This window comes from Bubalus bubalis, chromosome 15 (genome assembly GCF_019923935.1).
Source record: "Bubalus bubalis isolate 160015118507 breed Murrah chromosome 15, NDDB_SH_1, whole genome shotgun sequence".
NCBI classification, from domain to species: Eukaryota; Metazoa; Chordata; class Mammalia; order Artiodactyla; family Bovidae; genus Bubalus; species Bubalus bubalis.
Genome location: NC_059171.1, coordinates 45,791,602 through 45,813,147, shown reverse-complemented (window position 1 = coordinate 45,813,147; position 21,546 = coordinate 45,791,602). Strand labels below are relative to the sequence as shown.

Sequence of the window (21,546 nt, the reverse complement as noted above, 5' to 3'; positions counted from 1 at the left end):
TTCTCCAATGCAAGAAAGTGAAAAGTGAAAGTGAAGTCACTCAGTTGTGTCCGACTCTTAGTGACCCCATGGACTGCAACCTACCAGGCTCCTCTACCCATGGGATTCTCCAGGCAAGAGTACTGGAGTGGGGTGCCATTGCCTTCTCCAAACCACCACTAGAGGAAGTATTTAAAATTGGACTTTTTACCTAGGGAACTTACTTGGTACTCTGTAATGCCCTATATGGGAAAAGAATCTAAAAAAGAGTGGGTATATATATATATATATATATATATATATATGTATAACTGATACACTGTGCTGTATATCAGAAACTAACACAACACTATAAATCAACTATACTCCAATACATTTTTTAAAATTATTTATCAGGCTTTTTGTTGTTGCTCTACCTTCGTTTATAGCTACAGATCCATTTCTCTTATTTCCTTTATAGCAAATTTCTCCAAAAATTAACAACCAATGCTGTCTTTTTTATGCACTGAATTTTAACTACAGAACTGAAGAGTTTGTTTTTTTTTTTTAAAGGCTGCTTTTTCTCTATATTATCATAATTTGGGGAGTGTTGGTGCTAATGATCACAGAAGGAAAGTGTCTTCGTATACATAACTTGTACAAAAACACCCAAAAAAAACTTTTATATTTTACTAGAATTTGAGACATAAAGCATTGGATCAGGGACATATGTAATACATTTTGGTGTTCAGTCCCTAAGTCGTATTTGACTCTCTGTGACCTCATGGACTGCAGCACGCCCGGCTTCCCTGTCCTTCACTGTCTCCCCAGGTAGTGAAGTGATTTGCTCAAATTCATGTCCACTGAGTCGGTGATGCCATCCAACCATCTCATCCTCTGTCACCCCTTCTCCTAATGTATGTACAGATGTAATATGTATATAATATATAATGTACATACATATAACGTACATACTGTATCACATAAAAGAAAAGTATAAATTAGTGCTAAGGGCAATGTGACTAGTGATTAAATAATCCTCATCATTCTTTATTTTAATGTTTCAGCTGTACAGCATTATAATTTGGTGTTTTTATATGCCAAAAAGTGATCACCAGCACAGTGCTAGTTACCATCCACCTAAAACTGGGTTTTTCAATTTCCTAACATCAACTGGGTTTTTTAATTTGTTGCTAACTTGACCATCCTAATATGGTATTCTGTAGAATATCCTTATTTATCTTTTTCCTACATCTCGCCGGTTTGAGTGAATTTTGCAGCTTCCAGACCCACATGTTCTAACTTGTACTGGGCTGCTATTTAGAATGCAGGTGTTAATTACCTACTTAACAAATCATAGCTATTTATTTCCAACAGTAAATACAACTTAGTTTTTCTCAATTAGGAACTGTTCTTCCTGTTGACTAGGGTTCCAAACCCCTATGACTTCCCTCTCCTTTGCAAATAACATGAAATTCACTATTTAAGGGAATACATGTAATGGCTCCTAGAGTGTTCTGAGCACTGCCTCTCATTAAATACTGGACCCTTTAATTGAACAATACAACTGAATTGTATTAATTTCCCAAGGCTTCTGTAACAAAACCCCACAAACTGGGTGACCTAAAACATAGACGTTTATTCTCTCACAGTTCTGGAGGCTAGAAGGCTGAAATCAAAGTGTCTAAAAACTCTTAAAGAGAAATCCTCCCTCGCTTCTCCCTAGCTTTTGATGTTTGTCCTCAATCCTTGAAATGCGTTGCCTCACAGCTGCAAAACTCCAATCTCTGCCTCCACTGTTATCTGGCCATCTTCCCTCCATGCATGTGTCTCTCTGGATTTCTTATAAGGACAGTTGTTGGATTTAGGATCCACCCTAGTCAAATATGCAGAGAAGGCAATGGCAACCCACTCCAGTACTCTTGCCTGGAAAATCCCATGGATGGAGGAGCCTGGTGGCTGCAGTCCATGGGGTCGCTGAGTCAGACACGACTGAGCAACTTCACTTTCACTTCTCACTTTCCTGCATTGGAGAAGGAAATGGCAGCCCACTCCAGTGTTCTTGCCTGGAGAATCCCAGGGACAGGGGAGCCTGGTGGGCTGCCGTCTATGGGGTTGCACAGAGTTGGACACGACTGAAGTGACTTAGCACTTAGCACTAGTCAAATACGACCTCATCTTAACTAATCACATTTGCAAAGACTATTCCCAAATATTTTCTGAGGTTCTGGGTGTACATGAATTTGTTGTTGCTGTTTAGTCGCTCAGTCATGTCCGACTCTTTTGCAACCCCGTGGACTGCATCCTGCCAGGCTCCTCTGTCCATGGGATTTCCCAGGCAAGAATACTAAAGTAGGTTGCCACTTCCTTCTCCAGGGGATCTTCCCAACCCAGGGATCGAACGTTTATCTCCTGTATTGGCAGGTGGATTTTTTTACCACTGAGCCACCAGGGAAGCCCACATGAATTTGGGGGCATACTATTCAATTCGGTAGGCTGACTTTCTCAAAGGACTAAACCATACCTACCAGTCAGCAACATCCACATACTCAAACTAAATGGCAATTTCATAGGAAAGAATAAAGTGCTAACTTCAAACAAGAAACGGTAAGAATACAGTTCTTCCACCTCTAACACTATGTGCTGCTGCTAAGTCGCTTCAGTCATGTCCGACTCTGTGCGACCCCATAGACGGCAGCCCACCAGGCTCCCTCGTCCCTGGGATTCTCCAGGCAAGAACACTGGAGTGAGTTGCCATTTCCTTCTCCAATGCATGAAAGTGAAGTTGCTCAGTCATGTCTGACTCTTCGTGACCCCCTGGACTGCAGCCTTCCAGGCTCCTCCATCCATGGGATTTTCCAGGCAAGAGTACTGGAGTAGGGTGCCATTGCCTTCTCCGCTAACACTATGTACTCATTTATAATTCTGCCCCAGACCCTGGAATCCATGTTTTTAAAGGTACTTGGATCATACAAATATTGGCATTTCTATAGAACTGCCAAAATACTGCCATGAATTATGTCATTTCATCATCACTATACCCTAGTCATGTTAATGAACTTGTCATGATTAGTCCCAGTCTATACATAATGAACTGCAAGGAGATCCAACCAGTCCATCCTAAAGGAGATCAGTCCTGAGTGTTCATTGGAAGCTGAAACTCCAATACTTTGGCCACCTGATGCAAAGAGATGACTCATTTAAAAAGACCCTGATGCTGGGAAAGATTGAAGGTGGGATGACAAAGGATGAGATGGTTAGATGGCATCACTGACATGAGTGATGGACATGAGTTTGAGTAAACTCCGGGAGTTGGTGAGGAACTGGGAGGCCTGGCATGCTGCAGTCCATGTGACTGAGCGACTGAACTGAACTGATACATAATGAAACTGAGCTTCCATGTCTTGACTCAGGTCATGCAGTTAATTTAATAATGCAGGCCTAGGAGAAAGGTCAGGTCATCTGACTCCGCATCCAGTGTTCTTTCTACTGCCAAGTACATGAAAGTGTTTAAAGTAATGACTGGGACTTCTCTGGTGGTCCCATAGTTAAGAATCCGCCTGTCAATTCAGGGAACACTCATTCAATCCATGGTCCCATATGCCTCAAAGCAACTAAGCCAGTGAGCCACAACTACAAAGCCTGCACACTTAGGAGCCCATGCTCTGCAACAAGAGAAGCCACAGCAATGAGAAGCCCACCCTCTGCAACAAAGAGTAGCCCCAACTTGCTGGAATTAGAAAAAGCCCGCACTTAGCACTGAAGATCCAGAGCAGTCAAGAGCATAATAAAGAAATGATTTTCAAATAAATAGACAAAGTAATGACTGCCAAGTGAAGACTGAGAGAGGATGTCTAGGCAGGACTAGAGGCCACTTCTGCATAATCCTTAAGGCTTTTTCTAGCTAACTACATCCACCCACCCTAGAACCTCTGAACAGGGTTGAAAATCTTTGCAAGGTCAAACAACTCACCCCTGTTTCCACAACTGAGATCCAGTGGTTAAAAATCTACAGAAGAGCCTCCTAAGCCAATTTTTTAATAAACTAAACATATATATGTATTTTAATTAAAATAAATATTGTATGGATTTGTGTCTGAGGTCAGAGCTTCTCAAACTTCAATGTGCATTGAATCACTTGGAAATCTTGTGAAAATAGATCCGGATTCAGTGAGCCATCGGGATGGAGCCTGAGATTCTGCATTTCCAATAATCTCCAGGTGATGTCGCTAGTTCCAGGACCACATTTTGATTGACAAAGTCTTAAGAAGCCTTCCTGATAGAACCCAGGAACAACTCAGTACAGATCAGAGTAAGTCTTTGTGATTGTAGAAAGTGTTCACCTCAGACAGCTATAAACAGCAGGACCCCTTTGCCCAATAAACATCTCCTTATGCCCTAAGAAGTCCAGAAGAGCTCGAGCCCAATCAAATCATGGTTGCTGTCAAAAGAAGTCAAACAAGGTCCATTAAAGGCCCTTGTTTGTGATGCTTGGCTTCTTGACATGAACACCTGTCATCCATGTAACAGAAGCCTCCATGAACTGCTGAAGCCCACTGGCCCTGGGACAGCAAAGCCTGCCCGCAGCAGCAGGTAGAAGGTGAACCGTGCATGTTTTCTGCAGGCACAGCTGGGTTTATCTCCCATCTCAACTTTACCTTGGCAGGCAGCTTCATTTCAGCATTTCCCTAGTCTATTTTCTGGCAATCTATAATGTAGTCTTAATGATGTTGACCCCAAAAGTACTTTTTAGAAGAGGTGTACTGCGGAGCTTCATTAAAAGGAAAAATAATGATTGCATTACTTCTTTCGTTGTTTTCTTTCTTTGAAGCTGCTGGGACACAGTCTTTATATATACGAATAATGGTGGAAATAAATCCTTGCCATTCCCTGTTAATGGTGATTGATGAGCTCATGAGGCCGACTAGGTGTCAGAGGAACACAGCCAGTTTTTAATGGCACTTTAATTCTGGAAGTGTAGGAGACTTCCTTGTAGAAATTGGAAGTTGGAGTGGGTGAGAAGTAATTCAACAAATGAGCATGCTTTCATGGACCAGCTAGCATAAATGGATTCTTAAACTAGTCTTTGCCCTGTGTAATTTCAGAATGTATACTTAGGGTAAAATTTTACAAAAGAAAATAGTTCTGGCAAACAATAGAGTGTGTGTTTCATAATATTTTCAGATAGCAAGAAACTGTGGTCTCACTCTCAGGGAGAAATTTACCTGTTTCTATTTTGAAACTTGAAGTTCTTATTTGTTATGTGCATGCTCAGTCATGTCCGACTCTTTGCAGGCTCATGGATGGTAGCCCACCAGGCTCCTCTGACCATGGAATTTTCCAGGCAAGAATATTGGAGTGCGTAGCCATTTCCTGCTCCAGATCATCTTCCCAACCCACGTCTCTTGTGTCACCTGCGTTAGCAGATGGATTCTTTACCATTGCAACTACTAGAATTTGTTTAATATTTATTTTTATTTATTTATTTATTTGTCTCTGCCAGGTCTTTGTTGCAGCACTCAGGATCTAGTTCCCTGACCAGGGATCAAACCTAGAAGCCCTGCATTGGGAGCTCAAAGTCTTAGCCACTGGACTACCAGGAAAGTCCCTATAAGTTTTTGAGATGAGGATATATCATTTTCAAAGACTTAGGATGATTAAGTCATGGATCACTCAGAGTTTTTATCTTATAAAATAATGGAGATTTGTCAAGGCTACTCAGTCTTCTTGATAAACTTAGTCATAAACATGGCAGAGTCCTAGAGTCTCCAACTCCACAGCAAGTAAGGCTGTGATTTTATTTATATAGTGGTCCCTCACCATCTGCAGGGCATTGTTTCCAGGACACCCCTGGATTCCAGAAACCATGGATACTCCAGTCCCTTACATAAAATAATGTAGTACTACCGGCCTTCCCTATATGGGGATGCAGGACCCATGGATGTGGAGGGTCAACTGTGAATACAGCCACCCTTGCAACAGAAACTTCACTTATCTTCATTTGCAACACTACGCCAATCTGTCCCACACATCCTAGTTTATGCTCTTCCTAAACGCAAGCTGAGCATTCCTTCCTTTGCTTAAAGTGTCTATGGCTTTTCCTCCTTACAGCGGTGGCCTCGTGCTTTAGCGAGCATCAGAGTCACCCAGAGGGCTTGTGAAAACAGATGCTGGGCCTCTCTCCAGAGCTTCTGATTCAGCAGGGGCTTCCCTAGTGCCTCAGACAGTAAAGAATCCGCCTGCAATTTGGGAGACCTAGGTTCGGATCCATGAGTTGGGAAGATCCCCTGGAGGAGGGCGTGGCAACCCACTCCAGTATTCTTGTCTGGATAATCCCATGGACAAGAAGAGCCTGGTGGGCTACAGTCCACAGGGTCGCACAGATTCAGACACGACTGAGTGACTAAGCACAGCACAGAACAAGTGTGGAATGAGGCCTGAGGATCGGTGTTTCTCACAAGTTACAACATAATGTTGATATGCTGGTTCAGGGACCACATTTTGAGGAAAACTGGTCTTCAAAAGGAAACCCACCAAACTCTCCATCGGCACATCTAGCACCCTTCAGAATTTGCCCACTGCCTGACTTCCCAGAAGTGTCCCACCTGCATCTAATCTCACCAGCCTCAGGGCTGCCACAAGCTTGTGAAGGTTGTTTCCTGAACAAATGACAGAGACATCGTTCACATTCGTTTTTACTTTTTTAAATATTAATTTATTCATTTGGCTGTGCCAGGTCTCATTTGTGGCATGTGGCATCTAGTTGCCTGACCAGGGATGAAACTGGCCCCCTGCATTGGGAGCACGGAGTCTTAGCCCCTGGACCACCAGGGAAGCCCCCTGTCTTTCACATTCTTCTCTCTCTATTGGTGCCCTCTGGAGTTGACCAGTGCATAGCCTTCACTCTTATATGCAGCAGCCCTGAAATCACCATGGACCCCTATGGATGCCCCACTCATACAAAATTAATTAATTCTGAGCTAATGGTCTGGGCTTTCAGGCTTCACCTACCCTGTCCTCTCAGCCCGTTGTGCCCTATAACCCCCTTTCTGTATGGAAACTTCTACCCATCTTTCACAAAAAGAAGAGTTTTGATTAGAATTGTTCTGAGAACCAAGGAAACACTTTTCCAACAGGAAAGGGAAGAATGTTATTATATCTGGATGGAACTGTAAATACTCTAGTGTTCAAAACACCCTAGGTGTTTAAAATCTGTTTTTTCCTTCCCTTGGTTTTCATTAATTGTCTTTCCAAAGAACTAGAAAACTGGTAAGAAGGAGAAAAGGGAAGGAAACTTCTTTTCATTGTCTTGTTTTAGGTCTTCACACACTTAAGATATTTATATAGATGCGGTATTTTAACAAAATATACTTGTAAATAAGTATTAAATGGAATCTGAAATATTTGTTAAGTTTACACTTTTATGAAGTTTTTGTGACTTTTCTCTGATTTTTAGTTACCTGGGACAGTGATATATATGTATATTTTTTTCTTATTCTTTGATATTCTTTTATTGAAGTATTGTATTATGTACTTTTTAATATATAACCTACATTATTAATTCTTCTCAGTGGCTTCACATTTATCCCATAAACCTGAATCCGCCCATATCTATACATGGAACTATCACTTTATTCACTGGTTGGATTAACTGAGGTTCCAAGGAATTCTCAGGAAAAAAAAAATGTGACATAGAATGAACACAACACTTTTCTTTAAGAAAACGTACCCTTCTGTGAAGGTGAAGCCAAAAGCTAATATATAGTCAAAATCAGGCTTCTCAAAGAATAAGGTAAAAAAAAAAGTAATCTGCTCAGTATAATGAAAAAAAAGAAAAAGAAAGGATTAATAAAATTACAGAGCTTACCTAGGAAAAGATTATGTTGCTGAAGTTGTACAGTTGGTCTGTTATCACAAAATGAGCTATTGGTAATATGAATTTCTGGTGTTAAAAAATTCTATTGTTGGTTAAAGCTTTTAGGCTGACTTTGGACCATGTAGAAGCAAGAGAAAATGACTAAGAACCTATCTTATTCCTCTTTGGTGATTAGAAAACATTTGGCTTCTTCAAGATCTAGTCTCCTTTCTTCCAGTTCTATGGACTTCTCTCTTCTTTTTTTGGTTATTCATTAATTTAAAATAGATTTTCAAAGTATTGGCTCTGTGTTAGGCACTGCAAGCAATTCTATAGAAAGAAAATAGGTAGTTATTCCATTCTGTAATCCAAAAACCCTGTTTGAGAAGCAAAACTATATTCTGTGAAACTGTCAAATGATTGTTTAAGAAGGTTGTAAGGCTTTATGGATGTTAACAGATCAAAACTCTGTCCAACATAGAGAACAGACTTGTAGACATAACGAAGGCAGGTGAGGGTGGAACGAACTGAGAGAGCGGCCCTGAAATATACACATCAATCAGCACATGTAAAATAGATGGCTAACGGGAAGTCGCTGTATAACACAGGGAGCTCAGCCTGGCTCATCTTCATGTTTACTTCCTGGCCCTGAAGGCTTTGTAAGAACAAATTACCTACAAAGAGGTTGTCTACTCACTGGAGTGGGTGTAAGATTAAAGGGGTCTCCATCTCACTGTTGCTCCTTTCTTTCAGAGTTACTGTGAATAAGATTAAAGTTCCCTCCACCAGCCTTCTACCTAATGAATTGCTTCCTAAAACCTAATCTTTTAAAATAGGAAATATATCATGGGTAGTGAAATGTGGCATATTTCAGGAGATATCAAGAAAATGTTAAAACAGTATCTTTCATCATAAGATGGCCAAAAACTCTCCCTCCAAAAAAAATTGGTTTTATATTAGAGAATTTAAAAAAATTTTGATACTATGCAGAACTGAATTGCTTCTCACTGACCACCCACCCCAGATGAAAAGCATCGCACAGGCTTCTGGCTGACACCGACTTCTGTGTGGATGACTCTCTTCAAACCCCTCATTCAACAGTCCATAAATGGGAAGGGATTGAATTCAAAATAATTCAAAATCAACTGAGCCTTTCGGGGATGTTCATCCTTTGCATGAGTCATGTGGTGCTAGCCCACAGAGGGTTCATTACCAGAGAGCACCTAAGCACAGAGTCTCTGTTGTCCCAGGAAGGAAAGGGGATACTTGGGAGAAGAAAGAGCTGAGCATCAACCAAGGGCCCCCAGCCTTCGAGGAGAGCACCACAGTTTCAAAGAATATGAAATGTTAGAACAGCAACAGTCCTGGATGGCTCTTCCTTTGGTGCAAATCACAGGATTTTTTTTTTCTGGTTTGCTTCTGAGAACAGCTCAAAATAGAAGATAGGTAGATGAAAGTCATGATATTTTTACTTACTTCTCACTTCTTCCCTCAACAAATGGTTTGGTCTTTGGCTTATAGGCTCAGAAATGTCATTGTGCTTTGCCCTTTTTCTGAAAATAGAAAATGTTTCATGTTTCTAATAATGCTCATCACAGACCTTCTTCCTGACAACTTAAATAAGTTGATGTTCTCCTGAAAATTCTTTTTTTTTTTTTTTTTTAATTTTTTGGCCATGCTCTGTAGCATGTGAAATCCCGCTTCCCCAGCCAGGGTTTGAACTTGCCCCTCTCCTGCATTAGAAGCATGGAGTCCTAACCACTGGGACCACCAGGGAAGTCCTCTCCTGAAAATTCTTATCATCACATTTTCCCATGCTGTTTTCTTTTTTTTTTTTTTAAGGTATTAAATCTTTTATTGATTACACATGATAATGGATGATACACAAGCTTCATTCCCATCTATAACTTTATCTGGTACCATAATTCAATTTAGATATATTGCATAGGATGTGCCAACAATCATTAATAACCAAAAAAAATTTAAAAACTCCATGACTTTGCATGGGTGACCCTTTTAATGGTGAACTCCAGGTCACAACACAGTAACTGTCAGTTCAACTACACCAAGGTTCTGAAGACAACAGCTTCTCCACCAAGCAGGGTGTAAATAAATTTCAAATGGAACCTGGCATCACCCTGAAGGAATTCTAACTTCACACTGTTGGGGTAGTTTACCAAAATAGCTTCAGAGTAGACTAACTTTACACAGCACATTAAAAAAAAAAAAAAAAAGACATTTATTCAGCGTCATGATCAGACTATTACATTTAGCGATCAACAGCATGGGTGCAAAAAAAAAACATTAAAACCCTTTGTTGGAATGCTTTACACTTTCCACAGAACAGAAACTAAAATAACCTGTTATACAATTAGTCACAAGTACAGTCCTCGAGTTTTTTGCCCATACACATGAGTATTGTCTAAAACATGTCTTCTTTGTAGCAGCTAGGCCCTGCCACCACTGTGCTTGGCTGAGTTCACAAATGTGTTGTAACCTGTAGCTTCCCTGTCACTTCTCTGGCCCTCCTCTCCTGCTAAGCTTTGTTTCCTGGCAGTAATTAAAACCTTCCGCCACTGCCGTAGCTCCTGCTGCTGCTGGAACCAGCATAGCCACCTTGGTTTCATGGTTTGGCAAAGTATTGGCCTCCACCACCATAGCGGCCAGAACTTCCAAAGTTTCCTCCTTTCATGGGTCCAAAATTTGAAGATTGATTGTTGTAATTGCCAAAATCATTGTAGCTTCCACCACCTCCAACATTGCTTCCGTCATTACCAAATCCATTATATCCATCCCCACTGCCACCATATCCGCCACCACCACGGCTGCCACCAAAGCCACCTCGACCACTGAAGTTTCCTCCACGACCAAAGTTGTCATTCCCACCAAAACCACCTCCACGACCGCCACCAAAGTTTCCAGAACCACTTCGACCTCTCTGGCTGGATGAAGCACTAGCCATCTCTTGCTTAGACAGGGCTTTTCTCACTTCACAGTTGTGGCCATTCACAGTGTGGTATTTCTGAATGACAGTCTTGTCTACGGAGTCATGGTCATCAAAGGTTACAAAAGCAAAGCCTCTCTTTTTGCCACTGCCTCAGTCAGTCATGATTTCAATTCAATTTTCCCATACTGTTCAAAATAATCTCTCAGGTGATGTTCTTCAGTGTCTTCTTTAATGCCACCAAAAAAAATCTTTTTCACAGTTAAGTGGGCACCAGGTCTTTGAGAATCTTCTCTTGAGACGGCCCTCTTTGCTTCCACAACTCTTCCGTCCACCTTGTGTGGCCTTGCATTCACGGCCGCATCCACCTCCTCCACTGTGGCATATGTGACAAACCCAAAGCCTCTGGAGCGCTTGGTGTTTGGATCCCTCATTACCACACAGTCTGTGAGCGTTCCCCATTGCTCAAAATGGCTCCTCAGACTCTCATCAGTTGTTTCAAAGCTCAATCCTCCTATGAAGAGCTTCCGCAGCTGTTCGGGCTCTTTGGGAGACTCTGATTTAGACATGAGGGCAGGGGAGGCGGGGAAGACTTCAACGATGCTTTCTCGTTGGTGTCCACGGGCAGGCCCCATGCTGTTTTCTGTTGCTGATAAGGTTTCTGTTGTTGTTGTGTTTGTTCATCTGTTTCCACTAAGAAGACAAAGCAGAAGTGCTACAGCTCATTCACTTTATCCTCTCCTCTCCTCACACATTTGTCAAAGAAGGAAGGAGAGTTTGGGGGAGATGAAAGAGAGAAAGGACCTGCACTGACCGCAGGGCAAGGCACCCCAGTTCCCACGTATTTGAAGGAAGTATTGCAAGTTGGTGAATACAAAGCAGATTATCACTCGGGAGGCTGGAGATTGAAAATAATCTGCATATTTTAAGACTCTCAATCAATTGACTTTGATATATACACACTATTATATGTAAAATATATAACTAATAAGAACCTACTGTATAGCACAGGGAACTCTACTCAATACTCTGTAATGACCTATATTGGAAAAGAATCTAAAAATGAGTGAATACACATATATATATATAACTGATTCACTTTGCTGTATGCCTGAAGCTAACACAACATTGTAAATTAACCATCAAAGTTAATTAGGCTTCCCAGGGGACTCAGTGGTAAAGAATCTGCCTGCAATGCAAGAGACTCAGGAGACACAGGTTCAATCCCTGGGTTGGGAAGATCCCCTGGAGGAGGAAATGGCAATCCACTCCAGTATTCTTACTTGGAAAACTCCAAGGGCAGAGGAGCCTGGTGGGCTACAGTCCATGGGATCACAAAGAGTCAGATAGGACTGAGCAACTGAGCATGCATGCCATGTTAATTAACATGATGTATATGTTGTAAATTAACATGATGCTTCAGTCACATCTGACTGTTTGCGACCCCATGGACTGTAGCCCTCCAGGCTCCTCCGTCCATAGAATTCTCCAGGCAAGAATACTGGAGTAGGTAGTCATTCTCTTCTCCAGGGTATCTTCCTGACCCAGGGATCGAACCCAGGTCTCCTGCATTGCAGGCAGATTTTTTACCATATGAGTATACGCCAGTAAAAGTTATTTAAAAAAAAAAAAAAAAAACTAGTTGGTAAATAGAAGCAAATCTCCCACTGCCTTACACAAACAGAAATCAATGCAACCAACTTTGGGGACTCAGTAACACCAGTGCTGGGAGCCCTGTTCTTAACTCCATGTGATCCTCTGAATATCTGTGTCTAAGGAAGAATTAAATCATTATCCAGGCAATGCAAAAGGGAAGAAAAGTGTTTTCTGGAAAGCATGTCTATTCCCGGGAACTAAATGCTTGGAACCTACAGAGTGGGATGGTTTAAAAAAGCCTTCTCATTTGAATTTTTTTTTATTTCATAAACAACAAAATTATATTTTGGCAGTTCAACCAAAATGATGGAATCAACTGTGACTAGCCCTTGGTTTGGTTTGCAGATGTGAATGGAATTAGTAAAATATTTTAGTTTAGAAAAAATTTCCAAATGTTAGAGGTGAAAGGAAACTTGGAAATTATGTACTCCAAATTCCAAGGGAGTTGACTGATATCACATAGGTAATTGTTTGGAATTTCCGCTTCCTTTACCATGTACAAACATAAGTCTACTTGCTGGGGCCAAAACAGCCAGCTCTGGAGACTGGTTATTAGAGGTAACATGGTTAAAAACCTAACTTGTACATGGTTATGATAAATGAAACAATACCTAAATGTCATTAGGGTTTGCTGTACTAAAGTAAATATCCATGTTTAGACATGAAATTGCATGTTTGTTCTATTTATTGTGTTCAAAAAAAATAAATAAATAAAACACCTCTATCCTAAGACAATAATCTTGCATTTGGCTTGTTGCATCACACATCATCTTTGGTACATACTGAATAATTTGTCTAAGATGCTGTCTTTCTGGGAGAACTCCAAGTTTCACGAGATATTTAAAATAAGCCATTATTTTTCATTGAAATCAAATGGGCTTTGACAGATTAAACTTGAACAAGAGACAGAAAAATCATGCACTTCAATACCTTATGGTTTCTTTAACATGAATGTGGAATTGCTAAGGGCTTGAGTATCAGAATTTTTTTTCCTTTAGTAATCCTTTTTCTTCAAGAATGTACTCCACGGCACTTCCCTGGTGGTCCAGCAACTAAGACTCAATACTACCAAAGCAGGGGGCCTGGGTTCAATCCATGGTCAGGAAACTATATCCCATATGCCACAACTAAAGAGCCCACAGGCAGTCAAAACCCAGTGCAGCCAAATAAATAAATATTTTTTTAAAAATGTACTCCAAATTATGTTGTGTACATGCTAAATTCTCAGGTGCTAAAAGTAGCTATATTCATTCAGTTGCCATTAGACTGTATTAGAATTATACAGTGTCCATTATTTCCCAAATTAGATAGTGAAGTAAACTGACCTATGATCTAGCTTGGATTGTGGAGTCAATAAAAATTGAAGGTCCATGTTGACCTGCTTTGTTCTTTGTCTAAAAGGTTGGAAGACAGGAGAATGGTTTCATTTGTATTTCTACTTTTTCTTGCTCTTGGATGTGATAAACCTAAATAAAATGCATCCAAGTGGGCAGGTAAGCAGATAAGAAGAAATCAAAAATCTGGACTATGGGTTACAGTGCAAGAATGATGGTAGCAACCTCAGTATTTAAAAATGCCCAAAGGTATATTAGCAACAGTATGACCTTCTAGAAATAGAAAAGGACCTAGTTCCTTAAGGTGAGAACATAAAAGTAGATGCAATCTGACCAATGCTTCCCAAGAATATTTATGTGATGGAATATTGTAAATATCCCCCTTCCACTAGCCTCTGAGGGCAGAGCTTCAGGGTGAGCATTCCTGACTTGTCCTTAATAAACCCTCAGTATCCACTGTGCCCATGTATGGTCAGTCGCTCCATCTTTTCCAACTCTTCACAACCCCATGGACTGTAGTCCACCAGGGTCCTCTGTCCATGGGATTTCCCAGGCAAGAAGGTTGCCATTTCCTCCTCCAGGGGATCCTCCTAACCCAGAGATCGAACCCACAGCTCTTACTTCTCCTGCATTGGCAAGCGGATTCTTTGTCACTGAGCCACCTGGGAAGCCTGAATCCATTATCCATGGGTTTATTTAAACCTTCTTGAGGGTGTTTCTAACTTTAGCCTTCAAAGTTTCTCGGCGTAGATGAAGCAAGCCTTTATACCAATGTCATTCATTGATTCTCATGTTTAAAGGAACTCCTGAAGTATATTCAGGTAAAAAGTAGTTTTGTTTAAGAAAAAACATATAAAACACTAGTAATTAAGTGCTGTTCTCGAAGTTAAGAAACCATAAATCTTAACTTAATATCTACAGTGCATTCTGGAAACACTATGGTTTTCCTTTATAATGATCTAAGAGGAAAGGTGGGAGTTGGAAAAAACAGGAAGAGAAAACAATGAAAGGTATAAATGAGGCACAAGCAAAGAAAAGAGCCAGAATAAGGAGCCAAAAGTAGAGAAACTTGGAAGGATAAAGAGGAGAGAAGTTCAGAAATTCTAATGTCAGTTATAGTTCATTTTTTCCACAGACTCATGTTTACTGAGCTGTGTCGCCTCAAGATACTTAATCATTGTTTACTGAACACTGAATGTCTAAATTAAACAGTGTCAGGATATTTTTCTCAGAGCTACATTTATTTACTTAGCGACGTATGTGTGCCACGATCTTCACAAAGCCATGAAATAACTGTGCCATCTTCATTAGACAGATTTGTCAACTGAGACACAGATAGGTAAGTCATTTGCCCAAAGTCACATAGTAAACAATAAAATCAAGCTCAGAGGTCAGAATGACTGACCAAAATTCAGTCACTGATCCTCTTTTTCCTTTTTTTTTTTCTCCCCACACCGAAAGGCATGTAGGATCTTAACTCCCTAACCAGGGGTTGAACCTGCACCCACTGCATTGGAAGGTGGAGTCTTAGCCACTGCAGAATGCGGAAGTGTTATTCACTCAGCTGTATCTGACTCTTTGCGACCTCATAGACTGTAGCCTTTTGTTTTGTTTTCTTGTGCTGGGTCTTAGTAGGCGGAATCTTTGATCATTTTCGAGGCATGCATTATCTGTTAGTTGTGGTGCGATCTTGACTTGCAGCACGTGAACTCTTAGTTGCAGGATGTTATGTCTAGTTCCCTGACTAGAGATTGAACCCAGGTCCCCTGCATTGAGAGCTCAGAGTCTTAGACACAGGACCACCAGGGAAGCCCTCTCCCTCATCTTTATTTTTAAGCATAAAATTTACTAATCCTTCAAATGTTAAATAATAGTTTCATATATTTTCTTAATACATTAATATTGTATGCATGTATGCTCAGTCACATCTAACTCTGCGACCCTGTGGACTGTAGCTGGCCAGACTTCTCTGTCCATGGGATCTCCAGGAAAGAATACTGGAGTGGGTAGCCATTCCCTTTCCCAGAGTATCTTCCCAACCCAGGGACTGAACCTGGGTATCCTGTATTGCAGGCAGATTCTTTATTGTCTGAGTCACCACTGGATTGCTGGGGAAGTCCCTCTTCTTACTTCTTATTGAGTGCTTCCTCTTTCCTTCCATGTCTGACATCACTCTGCTATTCCTCTGCCCTGAACCGAGATCACCTTGGACAATCATCAGTTTCTTCTTTATGAAACCTTTCTCAACTGAATGAAGTTAGCTCATAATCTTCTTCTCCCTCATGAGTCTGGCCAGAAGGCCACATGGCCCAGGATAGAGGCTCCTTGACTTGATTCTGTCTTCAGTGCTTGCCAGACAGATCACATTTGTTCCATGGAAGCATCGCTGTACCAAGGCCTTGTTATCTCTCTACATATAGGTCTGCTATCACTGACTGATCAGTGATCAGTCACTTATCCTTTTTTCCATTTTTTTTTTTTTTTGGTCACACCTCGAGGCATGTAGGATCTTAACTCCCCAACCAGGGATTGAACCTGTACCCACTGCGGGTGGAGGTAGAGTCTTAATCACTGGAAAGTGTGAAAGTGTTATTCGCTCAGTTGTGTCTGACTCTTTAGAATAAAACTTCTGGCAATCATGACTTTTTTCTAGCTTCTATAGCAGGTATGGCAATTCACATAAAGAAACATACACTGGGTGGTTCAGAGAGAAAAATTACAAATAGCTAAGAGAGGGGAGGACTTCCCTGGTGGCTCAGGTGGTAAAGAATCCACCTGCCAGTGCAGGAGATGCAAAAGACACAGGTTCCATCCCTGGGTTGGGAAGATGCCCTGGGAGAGGGTATGGCAAACTGCTCCAGAGGAGCCTGGTAGGCTACAGTCCATGGGGTTGCAAAGAGTAGGACACATCTGAGCACATATGCACACACACAAGACAGGGGAGATGATTGTTCCCCGAAAACTCTTTCAGAGGGGTCTAGGAACAATGGGCAAGGTAGGGGGGTGGATTTTTTTCAAATGGATTAGACCATAGAATTTAAAGGTATGTTACATTAGGTTTATTATATATATATATATAATTTTAATTAGAGGATTGTTGTTTTACAGTGTGTGTGTGTATATCACCTCTTTTTTGGATTTTTTTCCCATTTAGGTCACCACAGAGCACTGAATAGAGCTCCCTGTGCTACACAGTAGTTTCCCATTAGTTGCCTATTTTATCCATATTAGGCTTTTAAGTGAAATGAACTCATAAAAAGTGAATGTGTTTGTAAAGTTACCTTCTTGGAATACCTTTGAGCAAGGCATATCATTTAAAAAACAGTGAACCCCTATGTCTCCTGGCTGTGCCTAAGCAACTAAGAGGCCCTATTGACTTGCCTTTCTTTTCTTTTCCAGATCTTGGCTATCGTGTCCATCTTGTTCATCGTCCTCTCCACCATCGCACTGTCTCTTAACACGCTGCCAGAGCTGCAGGAGATGGATGAATTCGGACAGCCCAATGACAACCCCCAGTTGGCCCACGTGGAGGCCGTGTGTATCGCCTGGTTTACCATGGAGTACCTTTTACGTTTCCTGTCCTCACCCAACAAATGGAAGTTCTTCAAAGGCCCACTGAACGTTATCGACTTGCTGGCCATCTTGCCGTATTACGTCACCATCTTCCTCACGGAGTCCAACAAGAGTGTGCTGCAGTTCCAGAACGTTCGCCGCGTGGTCCAGATCTTCCGGATCATGCGGATCCTCCGGATCCTGAAACTCGCCCGGCACTCCACGGGCCTGCAGTCCCTGGGCTTCACCCTCAGGCGGAGTTACAATGAACTGGGCTTGCTGATCTTGTTTCTGGCCATGGGGATAATGATATTCTCCAGCCTGGTATTTTTTGCCGAGAAGGACGAGGATGCCACCAAGTTCACCAGTATCCCGGCTTCCTTCTGGTGGGCCACCATCACCATGACGACTGTCGGTTATGGAGATATCTACCCAAAAACGTTATTAGGGAAGATTGTGGGAGGTCTCTGCTGTATCGCAGGGGTTCTGGTGATCGCCCTTCCCATCCCAATCATTGTGAACAATTTTTCTGAGTTTTACAAAGAGCAGAAACGCCAGGAGAAAGCCATTAAGAGGAGAGAGGCTCTGGAGCGTGCCAAGAGGAACGGAAGCATCGTGTCTATGAACTTAAAGGACGCCTTTGCTCGAAGTATGGAGCTGATAGACGTGGCCGTGGAGAAGACGGGAGAGTCGGCCAACACCAAGGGCTCCACGGATGACAATCACCTCTCTCCAAGCCGGTGGAAGTGGGCCAGGAAGGCTCTGTCGGAAACCAGCTCCAACAAGTCTTACGAGAATAAGTACCAGGAGGTAAGCCAGAAAGACTCCCATGAACAGCTTAACAACACTTCTTCCTCTAGCCCGCAGCATCTGAGCGCCCAGAAGCTGGAGATGCTGTACAATGAAATCACCAAGACGCAGCCTCACTCTCACCCGAACCCCGATGGCCAGGAGCAGGCCGAGAGGCCATCCGCCTACGAGGAAGAGATAGAGATGGAGGAGGTGGTCTGCCCGCAGGAGCAGCTGGTGGTGGCACAGACCGAGGGTGTCGTGGACATGAAGAGCACATCCAGTATCGACAGCTTCACCAGCTGCGCCACCGACTTCACGGAGACCGAGAGGTCGCCCCTGCCGCCGCCCTCTGCATCCCACCTGCAGATGAAGTTCCCACCTGACCTCGCCGGGATAGAAGAGCACCAAAGAGCCAGGGCTCCCCCCTTCTTAGCCCTAATCAGGGAGAAGGGGCCCACGGCAAGGGAGGCCACCCCAGAATATGCTCCGATCGACATAACTGTGAACCTCGACGCCGCTGGCGGGCCCCAGGGTGGGCCCCACGGCCCTCTGCCGACGGACAGTGCCTCCGAGAGCCCCAAGAGCTCGCTGAAAGGCAGCAACCCGCTCAAGTCCAGATCGCTCAAGGTCAACTTCAAGGACAGCAGAGGCGGGGCCCCGCCAACCCCGCCCAGCACAGCCAGGCCGCTGCCAGTCACCGCGGCGGACTTTCCACTCACCGCACCCCAGCTCATCAGCACAATTCTCTTAGAAGAAACCCCCTCCCAGGGAGATAGACCCTTGCTGGGTGCTGAGGTTCATTGTCAAGGACCCTCCAAAGGGCTGACGCCTCGGTTTCCCAAGCAGAAACTCTTTACTTTCTCCACCAGAGAGAGGAGGAGCTTCACAGAAATCGACACGGGGGAAGATGATGACTTCTTAGAGCTCCAGGGGACCAGGAGACCGGACAAGCAGGCAGACTCCAGCCCAAACTGTTTGACAGATAAGCCTAGTGATGGAAGAGACCCTTTAAGAGAAGAGGCCTGTGTGGGCTCTTCCTCTGCCCAGGACACAAGTCACAACTGTAGACAAGACGTTTACCATGGTGTGGCAGAAGTGAAAAAGGACAACAGTCAAGAAGGGTGCAAGATGGAAAACCATTTGTTTGCCCCAGAAATTCATTCCAACCCGGGAGACACAGGTTACTGCCCCACACGTGAAACCAGCATGTGACTAGTTACAAAAGCAATAATAACACTAAAACAAACAAACAAACAAAAAAACTTGTTTCTTAAAAATGCGGTTAATAATGCCTGTGAACTAAAACGTGGGAAGCCCCTCCCTCCCAAAAAAAGTGCATAAAATGTTATTTTTGCATGGCATGAACAGTTTAGTTTCAGTACTGTTTAAATAAAGAATCAAGACTCCATTTTTGTAACAAACAAAAATGACTGAAGAACACTGAACAAATAAAGAGAGCTCTATTAGGAACCATATTCTGCCATGTCTGACATTTTTGATCCTTTCATTTCAAATTACAGAGTTTCGACTGTGAGCTTTTCTGTTATGATGAATTTTAGAATTTGCACATGAAAGGATGAAATGTCATTGCATGCGTTCATAATTGCGAGGTGCAAGGTGCTTTGAGCTTGCAAAATGCATAACTTTGTAAATAACGGGGCTTGGGATGCAGAAGTGTCAAGAACAGACGGAAACAAGTTTCTGAGACACAGGCACTTCCTTCACTGCTACGGCCTGGAGGAGCTGTACAGACTTCTTGTTGCAAAACTGCAACCTCTTCTTAAACCATCTCACATATCTTGCTTTGGGTTATAAAGCTCTTATAAGTACATCTGTTTAAAGGAATACAGTATTTTTATTGACTGATGATATGACTCACAGGGTGCATTTTTCTTTTTTGCTTCTGCTTAGTTGTGGCATTTGTGGTTTTATTTATAAATCATGAAAATAGGCAAGATGTAATGACCAGATATCCAAAAACTTGAAATTGAGGCTTGAAATTTTGCCAATCAATTACATATCCCTAATATTGTGGGGAAAAGTATGTATCATGTCACAGCCTGTACAGAAATGCATTTTTTAAAAATCTGAACATACTTAAAATGTGATATTACACAACTAAACTTTTTTTTAATCACACTCCACTTCTGTAAATCAGTTCTTTAAAAAAAAAAAAAAAAACTATATATTGGCCACCTAAAGATGACTATTTTCCACTTGTATCCAACATAACCTTTTCTATCTAAAAACCTAAAGATAGAATGTACATATGCCAAAATGGGAATTCTAAAAAGTGACTTTGGGCACACTAAAAGCAGAGCTATTTAAGTCAGACTGCCACCCCACCCACCCCGACCACATAGAGGTGGATCTGGAAATGAGGTACATAGAAAGAACCCTGCCCTGATAATGGGTCTTTCAGTATTTCCCAGTGTGAGGAGGGAACACTGCCAGGTGAGGAGGGCTGCAAACTCCAGCAGCACCATCCTGTAATTGCAGCACCTAGAAACACACCCTCACGTTTCCAGCGCCCCCAAGTGGTGGAGGATTGAAAGCAATATTTCCACCATTTTTACTGACAGCCGCGAAATGCACAGGTGTTAACGGTATTTGGCGCTCAGTTCAGTTCAGACGGCGCTAGTGGTAAAGAATTCGCCTGCCAATGCAGTAGACGCAAGAGACGCGAGTCGATCCCTGGGTCAGGAAGATCCCCTGGAGGTGGAAATGGCAATTCACTCCAGTTTTTTTGTCTGGAAAATTCCGTGGACAGAGGAGCCTAGCCGGCTACCATCCATGGGCTCGCAGAGAGTTGGACATGCCTGAGTGTCATATCAACACAAATACAGGATATTTGCTGGTGGCTATCTTGTTGGTTCAGACTGTGCTAGAAGCCAGCTCATTTGGATCCACTTTGCCTTACAGGAAATCAAAGCTCTAGCTCCAGAAATGTAACTACCTGCGGGGTAATCCTGGGTGAATCTTGAAAACCTCTCTTAGCCTCAGTTTTACTCCAATAAAAACTAAGACAAATTATTTCTAAGTTACCTTAAGAGTTCAAATTAATGTGATTCCTTGAGCTCTCAGGAATGTCCAAGTTTTGCCTCTGAATTATATATTTTGTATGTGTGTATGGATGTTTGCGTGGGTGTGGGTGTATAGTTCAGGGAAACAGGAAAATTCTGGGCCAAATTTAAAGCACAATTTTTTGTTTAAGGAAAAACATTCCAAATTTTACTCTATATTTTAAAGAAAAAAAAAACACATCAGAAAAAGACAACCCAAAAATTTAGAATCAAACTTAAGGCTTTAAGGAATAACATGTCTTTATTAACAAAATCTGGTCATTATATCTTTAGATAAGAAAACCAGGTTGGATCTTAGTTGAAATCCACGTACTGCTAAAAGTAATTTTAAGCATTTTTTTCATTGTTCTTACTAGAATTTCCTAATGGTTT

At 42.2% G+C, this 21,546-nt stretch overlaps 1 protein-coding gene and 1 pseudogene across 1 annotated transcript in view; one reads left to right on the top strand and one right to left on the bottom strand.

Moving 5' to 3' along the window:
- Positions 1–21,073, top strand: part of KCNB2 (potassium voltage-gated channel subfamily B member 2) — a 468,901-nt gene extending 447,828 nt beyond the window's left edge. The window contains exon 3 of the mRNA XM_006054184.4: positions 17,147–21,073. Within this exon, the coding sequence (XP_006054246.4) occupies positions 17,147–19,303 (2,157 nt within the window). The 3' untranslated portion in view covers positions 19,304–21,073. The remainder of the gene's footprint in view (positions 1–17,146) is intronic.
- Positions 10,374–11,342, bottom strand: LOC112579162 (annotated as a pseudogene).
- Positions 21,074–21,546: the final 473 nt, after the last annotated feature.